The sequence below is a fragment of the Rhinoderma darwinii genome, assembly GCF_050947455.1.
Source record: "Rhinoderma darwinii isolate aRhiDar2 chromosome 12 unlocalized genomic scaffold, aRhiDar2.hap1 SUPER_12_unloc_16, whole genome shotgun sequence".
Lineage (NCBI taxonomy): Eukaryota > Metazoa > Chordata > Amphibia > Anura > Rhinodermatidae > Rhinoderma > Rhinoderma darwinii.
The window spans coordinates 25,001-36,636 of NW_027461869.1; the positions used below are offsets into that span (position 1 = coordinate 25,001).

The 11,636-nt window shown below is 43.7% G+C and overlaps 1 protein-coding gene across 1 annotated transcript; it reads right to left on the reverse strand.

The window, feature by feature from the left end:
* Window positions 1-4,427: 4,427 nt before the first annotated feature.
* On the reverse strand, window positions 4,428-6,429 carry LOC142698135 (uncharacterized). The gene is made up of 2 exons (XM_075847807.1): window positions 6,355-6,429; window positions 4,428-5,181 (listed from the first exon to the last, which is right to left on the reverse strand). The coding sequence occupies exons 1-2, from the start codon at window positions 6,410-6,412 to the stop codon at window positions 4,463-4,465; spliced, it is 777 nt and encodes a 258-aa protein (XP_075703922.1). The 5' UTR covers window positions 6,413-6,429; the 3' UTR covers window positions 4,428-4,462.
* Between the last annotated feature and the right edge of the window lie 5,207 nt (window positions 6,430-11,636).

Below are 11,636 nucleotides of genomic sequence, written 5' to 3' on the forward strand. Positions count from 1 at the left end.
TGGGCACTGAGCAGAGTATCAGGGACCAATCTGATTGTCCCTGAACATGTGGTCGCTGTGAAAACCTATCACAGCGACCACATTTGTTTTATTTTGACTTTTCTGGCAGTAAATCTCCTGCCTCTTTTCTTCTCCTCAAACATTGTTTCAGTTTGAGGAGAAGAAGAGACTCCAGAGAATTGCTGCCAGAAGATTACAGTGAAAAAAAATACAGTTACACTCATAAAACATTCTCTGTATAGATAGATTTCTATCTATCTATACAATCTATCTATCCATCTATCTTTTTTTCTATCTATCTACCTTTCTTTTATTCTATTAGAATAGGCTTGTAGGGAGTATATAATTATATATATATCCACATATATATAATACATATAGCAATAGCGGTTTCTTTTTTTGTTAGCGGTAGTGTAGATATATATACCAGTTAGTTTGTGTGTTTTATAAAAAAAAAAAAAAAAATTTGTTTAGTTAGTGTTAGTGTTAGTTACGTTATGGCGAGGAAGTTGTTTAGCGCCGAGGAGGCATACACCATGCTGTGGTCTGAGTCGGAGACCGCATCAGAGATGGCGTCCGAGATGGAACCTGTTTTAGGTAGTGACGATGACAGCGTCACTTCAGGTTCATCTTCAGGGGACGTTGTCCCTGATGCAGTTGAAACTGCAGAACATGAAAGCGCAGGGCCAAGTAGCGCTGTAGCACGGGACAGCCTGGTCCCTACAGTCCAGGCTCTTGTATGGGCACCTGCCCCATCTTTTGGGCCTAGAATCCACGGATTTACGGCCACTCCTGGCATAACCGTGGACAATACAAATTTTGTCCAAATGCATTACTTCCATTTATTTATAACGGACGACATCCTAAATCAGATTGTCCACGAAACAAATTTATATGCCACTCATTATATTATTAGTGGGGAAGCGCATGGTAAAGGGGGACTCCTGTGCTTATGCATCTGAGGAATTGCTGGCGGTCAAGTTCAGGGATCGCAAAGATGTGTATGTGCTAAGCACGATTCATACCGCAGGAACAGTGGCAGTGAGGGAAAGAGGGGCAACATCGGACAAGCACAAACCAGTGAGCGTGTCCGAATATAACAAGTACATGGGGGGGGGTGGATTTAAGCGACCAGGTTTTACAGCCCTATCTAGTAAAACGCAAAACTAAAACCTGGTACAAAAAAGTGGCCATTAATTTGTTACAGGTGGCCATCCACAACTCATTTGTGCTCTACAAAAAAAACAGAGGCAGAGACACATACCTGGATTTCCAGGGAAAAATTATTGAAGGCCTCATTTTTGATGTTCAGGACACCCGAGAATGCCCCCAGTCTGAGGATGTCACGCGACTGACTGAAAGACTCTTCATCAGTCGGATTCCCCCAACACCAACCAGAAGCAACCCCCAGAAAAAGTGCCGCGTCTGCAGAAAAGACGAGCACCGCAAAGATTCCCGATATTTCTGTCCCTCATGTCCCTCGCAACCAGGCCTGTGCATTGAGCCATGTTTTAAAAAATACCACACTGTTCTGAATTATTCGATTTTAGTTAATTCGTTGAAAATATATTTGCCCTACATTACGTTTTTATTTTTCCCCTGATTTTACTCCAAGGGTGAGGGAGGGAATGGGTGTCTGGGGGGTGGATGTCATGTTTGCATATTCTCTAAAGTTCATCTGCTGGAGAGCTCCATTTGCATAAACCTGCAATTTCTTATTTTAGAAAACCCAAAAAAATAAATTCCCATTATACCCCTAGATGAATATTTTGGGATCTCGGCTTCAAGAGCAGATATTTTGGACGTGTTATAGAAACTCTGTTGAGTTTTGTAAAACCAGCTTTGAAAAAAAGCGATTTGTGAAATAAGCTTCTTCTATCGTCCGCCCTCCTACATCTCTATGTGATAAATAAGGCCCACATATTTGGTAACCCCATGCACGGGAGAAGTGGAAGAATGTGAAAGGAGATGAATTTTGTCCGTGGTCTATACCGTGTGTGAAAAATACTAGCCTAAACTGACGCATTTGCTAAAAAAGCGCTGATTTTATTTTGTTCCATCTTATTCAAGAAACTTTCAGAAGAAAACTGGACTTGCTAAAAATATGATAAACCCCTTGAAGGAAACCTTGTGGGGTCTACTTGTGTGAATGAAGTCATTTATGGGGTGATTCTAATGTTTCAGCAGCATTACACCCCCCAGAAAACAGTATGCGGCTATAAAATCAAATGCAGAATTCCTGGACCAAAAAGGCCAAAAAGCCTCCTTTTATGCCAAGCCCTGGCACATGCCCGCACAGTGAATAAGGCACACATATTTGGTATCCCCATGCACGGGAGAAGTGGAAGAATGTGAAAGGAGATTAATTTTGTCCGTGGTCCATACCGTGTGTGAAAAATGCTGGCATAAACTGGCGCAATTGCTAAATTCTTGAATTTTTTTCCAATTTTGCCCACTTTAGAGAAAAAAAAAAAAATGATATATACTGACAAATGCCACTAAAACAAAGCCCTATCTGTCCTTTAAAAAGAGTGTAAAATTCAAAGATGAACTTTATTCACCTGCAGAGTTATAGTCATCTAAAGAAGCGCATAGCAAAATTGTGAAATTTGCTCTGGTCATTTAGCTGTAAAACAGCCTAGTCCTTAACCGGTTAAAAGAATTAAACCTATTTAGCCTTGAAAAAAGACGACTAAGGGGGGACATGATTAATTTATATAAATATATTAATGGCACATACAAAAAATATGGTGAAATCCTGTTCCATGTAAAAACCCCTGAAAAAACAAGGGGGCACTCCCTCCGTCTGGAGAAAAAAAGGTTCAACCTGCAGAGGCGACAAGCCTTCTTTACTGTGAGAACTGTGAATCTATGGAATAGCCTACCGCAGGAGCTGGTCACTGCAGGGACAGTAGATGGCTTTAAAAAAGGCTTAGATAATTTCCTAGAACAAAAAAGTATTAGCTCCTATGTGTAGAAATTTTTTCCTTCCCTTTTCCCGTCCCTTGGTTGAACTTGATGGACATGTGTCTTTTTTCAGCCGTACTAACTATGTAACTATGTAACTATGTAACTATGACATGTGTCACTTTATGTGGTAGTAACTTTGGAATGCCTTTATTTATCCAAGGGGATTCTGAGACTTTTCTGGTGACACATTGAACTTTATGTTAGTGGTAAAATTTGGTTGATACATTCAGTGAAAAACAGAAAAAATTACAGAAAATGTGGTGTAAGGCAGATGGTTAAACCACACAAAATAGTTATTAATTAACAATTTGTTTTTTTAAATAAAGGATTTAATATTGAAAAAAGGTTTTTTTTACAACTGTTTTTTTTTTGTCTCACTAGGTGACTTGAAGTCAGGAATCCCTGATCGCTATTCTAATACACTGCACTACATGCGTAGTCCAGTGTAAAAGTGCTGTCAGTTACTCACTGACAGCAAACCTAAGGCAGGACAAACTAGGCTTCCGTAGATGACAAACCCGGAGGCCATTGTTAGGCCTCCTGTTGCCATAACATGATGGAATAGAACGTCAAGGAGCAGGAAGGGGTTAAAGGATCTGCTAACGTCTTGGTGCCAGATACCACAGGACACTTTTAAAGATCTTCTGAAATCCATGTCCCAACGGGTCAGAGCTATTATGGCAGCACGAGGAGGACTACACAAGGCAGGTGGTTTTAATGTTATGTCTGGATGGTGTATATGTTAGTAATTAATTTCTATTCATTTGTACATTGATGGAAATTAGGGTATGTTCACACGCATACTCAAAAATATCTGAAAATACAGAGCTGTTTTCAAGGTTTTCAGCGTTTTTTATGGCCGTTTTTGGAGCTGTTTTCAATATTGTCTAGGAAAAACGGCTCCAAAAGCGGCCCAAGAAGTGACTTGCACTTCTTTTGTGAACATACCCTAAAAAAAGAGTAACTTTTCTGTGCTTTTTATTTTTACAATTTATATCAATCACCCTAAATATTGTAATCTTGGGGCCTACATTGCTCCTATGTAAACATGGGAACGCCACCATTCTCACCAGTTTTAAGGCGTAATGTAAGTCTTAGGCCAAAATGTAGTAGTAGTTGAAACGCCAATCCAACCGAGATGGAATATGAAATATCCAAGATAGAAGGGAGTCCCAGGCATAAAATAAGATAAGATAACTTTATTAATCCCCGAAGGGAAATTCCAGTATCACATAAATGGATTCTGGGAAACGGCATCAGGGATCTTTTATTATTAGGTCTCTGTGCAGATTGAGATTCTGGCGTCCAAGGTGAAGATGATGAAGAAGACTAGGTGGTACTGTAGACAAAACAAAAAATAATCAGACCAGACGATAATCACTCAGCAATATACTGGTGCCGAAGCTCCAGCCATGATTTCACAAAAATACTATAGATGTCAGTGATCATACCTATACTGCTAGTGTTTCTTCTGTACCACAGCTGTTGGTACTTATCTCCTCCTCTTTCTTTGAAAGGCATGGACGCGGCACAAGGGACAGCGTGGATTTGTCGGGATCCAATGTGCAATACAAGGCAGATGGAATATGTGAGAACATGGCAGAACGGTGACTTGCTCTCCAATCTCATAGTCCTCTAGGCATATAGTGCAGGACTGGATGTCTTCGTTTTCAGTAAAGGTTCGAGATGGGAGTCTATCAATCTGCCTGCCTCTCCTGCCTCGCCGACGTTGTCTTCTCTGCACAGGTCTGCTGTCTGTGGTCTCTGTTGTCGACTGTTGGTTGGTAAGCAGCTGACTGGTGCTTGGTGTTGGCTCCACCAGCCTGTTAGATGTTTGCTGAGGAGATCTGCTTCCTTCTCTGGATGGCTGCAGGTTTGGTAGCGGCTCACTGGTGCTGGGGTCTTGTGTTGGTTCCTCCAGCCTTTCGGATCTCTCCTGAGTAGTTGATGGAGTAGACCCAGGCTGGGATTCTCCAGGAATTCTGAGCTCGGTCTCACTATTAATACGACGGCCACTTGTCGTTTCAGACTGTTCTATTGGCTCAGGTCGTAATGGGGACCGGCTTCTGTCCGCTCCTTCTTGCTGCAACCTACGGCGCGGAGGAACTTGACCACGTCTTCGTCTCCTGTCGGGGACATTGTCATGGTCTTCATCCTGCTCCACACTCTGACGTCTTCTATGTCCAGATCTTAATCTTCCATCAGCAATGCCTAGATGTGAAACAATGTGTATAACATATATTAATTATGTACAGAAAAAATGGGAAAAAAGATCAATACCAGACATTTCCTATGGACTCGCGTGGCCTTCTTTCTAAAGGAAAGCTCCCATGTTTTTCTAATCTTGGACAACCGTTTTGATACTATGAATATATACACAGTCGAGTCACATTATTATAACTACTACTAATATCCAGAGTAACCGGCGTGTGCAGCACGGACAGCAGTAGACGGGCTGGGAGTGACTCAATAAGGTGCTGGTCAGTGGTCTCATATGTGGAGCCTCGCTGACTCCATACATCCCACATTTACTGGAGGGTGCGTGGGGGAGGATCCATAAAGCGAACAACACGATTGACGTGGTCCCACAGATGCTCAATTGGGTTCAAGTCTGGAGAAATAGGGGGCCAGGGAAGTACTTGGAAGTCTTGGTCGTGCTCTTCCAACCACTGTCGGGCATTTATAGTCGTGTGACATGTCGCATTGTCTTGCTTTAAGATTCCATTTGCTCCAGGGAAGACAATCAGCATGTATGGTGGATGTGATCTGTAACGATGGATTCATATCTAAATCGGTTCAGAGCCTTCCATATGGATGAGTGGCCCAGAGAATGCCATGGAAAAATACCCCAGATGCTGACGTCGCCGCCAGCTTTTTCCAGCAATGGTTGTAAAGTCCATCCTTTCGATGAAGCAGAAAACGTGATTTATCCGAGAAGACAACACTTTGCCAATCATCGGTGCTCTGAGACCAATACTGCCGTGCAAATTGAAGCCATTTTCTCTGATGCACCTTAGTTACATAGGAGCAGTGACCATCCGTCGGGTTCGGAGCCCCATACGCAGTCGGGTTCGCTGAACTGTTGTATTAGACACACGTCTGGTAGCCACCGTTCACCTCTCAAATACATGGCACGTGGTGCTCTGCAGTTTCCATGTCCGTTATTCCCAATGGTGCCATTTGTCCACTCACGATACACTGTCACCACAGCAGCACGCAAACAGTTCACAAACTGCGCTGTTTGAGAAATACCGCCACCCTTGGTCCGAAAGCCAATAATCATCCCTTTTTGCAACTGAAAAACGGTGCATTTTTTGCGGACGCAAAACGGACATGTTTGTGTGAAACTAGCCAAATGTATCGGATATAACAAGTTCCACTTACCTTGATTTATCCGGGAACTTTCGTCTATTGCAAGCTGCAAGAGTTCTCGGTAACTCATTGTTCCTTGTAGCAGGCGGCTTGATGTTTAAATTCAGGAACAATGGAAAAACGGGATTCCTCAAATAAGAGGGAATCTACCACGATGTTCAGAAGTTGCACTGGTGTTTAAGTGCTCTGAACAGATGATGTAGTAGTCGCTTTGTAGTACAAATTCGCTCTTTGAAAAACCAAGTGAAGTTTCAGCATCAGCATCAACTCGAGATATGGCACTGATGTGACCGCGCTTGGGGTCCTTAGAACTTCACGCCATTGTGATGTCACTGCTATAGATGCCACAAACTCCATTGTTCTGATGACATCACTGCCTGCAGTGATGTCATAATGCTTACGGTATGTCATTAACGGTCCCCTGCTCTGCATTATACCAATCACTGCAGCAAAGCCTCCAAATAAATAAATAAATATATATTAAATTTTTTTATATTTACATATTGCAGCTGAAAATCTCTATTATTTGTTTGGTAAATGTTTCTCTATAATTGTTTAGTAAATGTTGTAGCACACAATTCATCTAAGTAAAAGTCTAAGTAACAGATTACCACAATGGAGAGGTGGAAATGTAACTTTATTTTTCTAAAACGAGATGGTTCTGGAGTAAATAAGAATCCTTTATAACCTAAAGAGGTTGTCTGGTATAAGAAACCCATTGTAAATACCCTATTGGGGAATTCTAAGTTAAGAAAGGACAAGTCTCCTATTGATTTCACTGTGTAATGCTTAGTTTCTCCTGTGGTGGCGCTGCAGGGGAATTCAACACTTCTCAAGTTCCATCACAGATTAAATCTGATCGCTGGGGGTCACAATCAGCGACATTAAGCTGCACTATCTGGATGTACAAATTACACTGGATGAGGGCCATATTGTGACAGACATTTACACCAAACCAACTGACTGAAAATAACTTTTTAATTTTAGCTTTCAACCCAAATCAGCACAAAAATAAAATTTCACAAAGCCAACTACATAGTGATAGAAAATGCCGCAGAACTTCGCATATAAATGAGACGGATATGTGAGAGGCAGATAGATAGGGCGTGCTCTAGCAAAGTAAAAAATGAGCCCCCCATTACTTTATTTTTCTGATCTCAAATGCCAATATACAATCCGGTTAGTAAGCCCTAAATATACACCTCCTGCAATGAGCCATAATACAATTGTGGGGATCAGACCTTAACCACTTCCTGCCGCAGCCATTTTGAATTTTTTTATTTTTGTTCTTTCCTCCTCACCTTCCAAAAGCCACAACTTTTTTATTTTTCTGTTGATATATCCATATGAGAGCTTGATTTTTGCAGGACGAGTTGTAGTTTTTCATGGCACCATTTATTGTACTAATGAAATGGGAAACTGAAAGAACTTTCTTTGTGGGGTGAAATAGGAAAAAAACAGATTTCTCCATTGTTTTTTGGGTTTAGTTTTTATGGAGATCACCGCGCGGTTTTGTTTCGCCATTTTCTGAGAGCCATACGTTTTGTTTTCTTTCCGTCGCTGCAGCAGTGTGAGGGCTTGTTTTTTTGTGGCACGAGCTGTCGTTTTTATTGGTTCATGAGACTTTTTGATCATCTTTTATTCCATTGTTTGTGGGAGATGAGATGACCAAAAAACAGTGATTCTGCCCTTCTGTTTGTTTTAATGCATTCACCATGTGGGTTAAATAATGTTATTTTGTTATAGCTCTGACTTTTACGGACGTGGCAAAACAAGTTATGTTAATTTACTTTTTTTACATTGATTTTTTTTAAACTTTTAATATTTTAACTTTATATATATATATATATATATATATATATATATATAAACTTTTTTTAACTGTATTCTACTTTCTTTACTTGCCCTCTAGGGGACTTAAACCAGCAATCATTGGATCGCTTGCAGGATATACTGCAATACTAATGTATTGGCGTATATCGTGTTCTTTACCTGCTCTTATCAAGCCTTGCCAGGGGTGCAAAGATGGCAGACCTGAGGGTCTACATTAGTCCTCCAAGCTGCAATGACAACCATCGGCACCACGCAATCGCAGGGGGGCAATGGGCCGTCAGAGATAGCCACCCCCATATTTCTAATGGCTAATAGATTACTACGATTTCGCTCGTCGCAGTGAACTGTCAGTTATAACATACAACCAACACCAGCAAATTATGGAGTGAGCTCAGTCCGTGACCCCACTCCATACTTCCCTCCTGGCCTACACCGTATATATACATGTTGGTTGTCATGGAAGGGGCTAGGCAGCATTGAAGGGTTAAAAACTAATGACGTTTTGGCAACCAAAGGTGCCCACCTCAGCATCAGAGCCCCATAGCAGCTTCTATGGCTACTAGGGCTATAGTTATGTCCATGTACAGGGGGAAGATTTGACAGTAACACTACAGGTGATGTATTATCACAGTATACATCTAGTATTAGGATAAAATAGAATGAAGTACCAGTCCCCAGACATTAGTAGATACGGGTCACTAAGCAAATCATGGTGGTTCCAAGTACCAGGCTCAGGACCAACACCTAGAAGAGGAGGAGAGAGAATAAGGAGGTTAAAACGTGGCCAGGTGCGGTGGATTCACTGCTTGTACACAATGCATCTTAAAGGTGTTATGCGGGGACTAAAAATTATTAGCAGTGTTCTCACTGAATTATGTGATGTCACGGTTTGTGGGTATGTGGACCCACCAGGCCGCACCGCCATAGCAGCGAGGCAGCTGGCCAAACAACAGGGAACCCCAGAAATACAAAGTCCCGCACAAGGGTACCAGGATAGTCCAGACAGTGGCCGCAGCTCTGGCACGGATGGAGGTAGGTAACACAGGACGTGGCGGATGACACAGGTGCAGTAGACACGACTCCAACTAGTAGGCACAGGAACAAGAACACAGTACGGGATACAGGAACGGGTAACAGGGCAAGGGTAACAACTGGAACGGGAAACAGTAAGGGACCATTTGAAAGACAGACTTGGGGTATACTAACAATGCTCAGGCAAGGATCAGATGGGTTGGGCCCTTCTTATAGTCCAGGAAATCATGTGTGTTGATGATGGCGATTTCCTACATGTGCGTGCGCTGGCCCTTTAAGAGAGGGCACGAGCGTGTGCGTGCACCCTAAGGGACAGAGCAGATCATAGCAGAAGTAAGCACTGACGTCTCCTGGGAAGGACATGGGAACCAGCGCTCACAGATCCATGGCTGCGGGCGTCAGGTGAGTGGACCCGATGGCCCTGGACGCTACAGTATCTCCCCCTCTTACGCCCCCTCTTCTTGGGACTAGAGCGAGAGAGGAACTTCTTAACAAGAGCAGAGGCATCAAGGTTCTCCTCCGGCTCCCAGGACCTCTCCTCAGGACCAAACCCTCTCCAGTCCACCAAATAGAAAGTCCTTCCTCCTACCCTTTTGCAGTCCAGGATCTCCCTCACCTCGAACACATCAGAAGAACCGCTGGGAGCAGTTGTGGAACAGGAAGTCTTGCTGTAGCAGTTCAGGACCACTGGTTTCAGGAGAGACACATGAAAGGAGTTGGGGATTCTGAGGGTAGGAGGCAGCCGCAGTTTATAGGAGACAGGGTTAATCTGTTGCCGAATCTCAAAAGGACCGAGAAACCTGGGAGCAAACTTGTATGAAGGCACCCTCAAACGAATGTTCCATGAGGACAGCCAGACTTTGGTACCTGGAAGATACTGCGGCGGCTCTCTTCTTGTATCCGCTTTTCGCTTCATGCCCGGGTCTGTTGCCAGATTTACAGGAAGTCCCCAAATGCAGAGTCAGCAGCGGGTACCTGAGAAGTAGTAGACACTGGAAGAGGGACTCTAGGATGTTGACCGTATACAATGTAAAACGGAGTGGAAGTGGTGGACTCGCTTGTGTGGTTGTTGTACGAGAACTCGGCCCAAGGAAGAAGCTGTACCCAGTTATCATGCTGTAAGGAAATGAAGTGACGGAGATAATTCTCCATGATCTGGTTGATCCTCTTGACTTGTCCATTGGACTGGGGGTGATAGACTGTGGAAAAGTCCAATATCACATCCAGGAGTTTACAGAGAGCCCTCCAGAACCTCGAGGTAAACTGAAACCCCCGATCGGACACAATGTGAAGGGTAAGCCATTCAAGCGGTAGATGTGCTGGATGAAGAGATTCGCCATTCGGGGAACAGAAGGTAGGCCGGTCAGCGGGATAAATTGTGCCATCTTCGAGAACCGGTCCACCACCACCCAGACAGTGTTGCATCCTGCTGAGGGAGGAAGGTCAGTGACAAAGTCCATCACAATGTGCTGCAAGGTGGAATTGGGTATAGGCACAGGTTGATGGAGGCCAGCAGGCTTGGAGTTAGTAACCTTGTTAGAAGCACACACCGTGCAAGAAGAGACAAAGTCCACAACATCCTTGGGAAGCGTGGGCCACCAAAAGTGACGAGCAATCAGTTCTCGGGTTTTACGAACACCAGGGTGCCCAGCCAGTTTAGAACTGTGTCCCCATCGGAGAATTCTTCTCCTGCCAGCTAATCGAACAAAAGTACTCCCCGGAGGGATGTCTCTAACCTGCAAAGGATTGGCAGTGATAATGCAGGACGAGTCTATGATAGTTTGAAGAGACTCCACCGTGTCATCCGTTTCAAATGACCTGGACAGGGCAATGGCCCTCACATTCTTGTCAGCGGGACGTAGTGGAGCACAAATTGTAAACGGGTGAAGAACAGCGGCCACCTGGCTTGACAGGGATTTAGTCGTTGAGCGGACTGAAGGTAGGTGAGGTTTATGTGGTCGGTGTAGATTAGGATGGGGTGAGCTGCGCCCTCCAGCAGATGTCTCCACTTCTCCAGAGCCAATTTGATGGCCAGTAGCTCCTGATCCCCAACAGAGTAAATGCGCTCTGCAGAAGAAAAAAGTCTCGAGTAGTAGCCACATACTACTGCCTTTCCTTTGGGGCTCCTCTGGAACAGAAGTGCGCCTGCACCAACATAAGAGGCGTCCACCTCCAAAGAAAACTGTATATATACGTCAGGATGATAGAGGATTGAGGCAGAAGTAAAGGCTTTTTTGAGACTAAAAAATGTGGACTCTGCCTCTGGGGTCCACACCTTGGCGTTCACACCGTTCTTGGTAAGGGTGGAAATAGGAGATGTCAGTGATGAGACGTTTGGGATAAACTGCCGGTAGAAATTGGCAAATCCCAGGAAACGCTGTATGGACCTCAGACCTTGAGGACGTGGCCACTCCAGGACAGCTCTCACT

Bases quoted from the DNA above. Each gene is read 5' to 3' on its own strand.
- LOC142698135 (XM_075847807.1), bottom strand. From the start codon at position 6,412: ATGAGTTACCGAGAACTCTTGCAGCTTGCAATAGACGAAAGTTCCCGG. The intron at 5,182-6,354 runs GTAAGTGGAACT...TTTCACATCTAG, and splicing joins AAGTTCCCGGATAAATCAAG to GCATTGCTGATGGAAGATTA.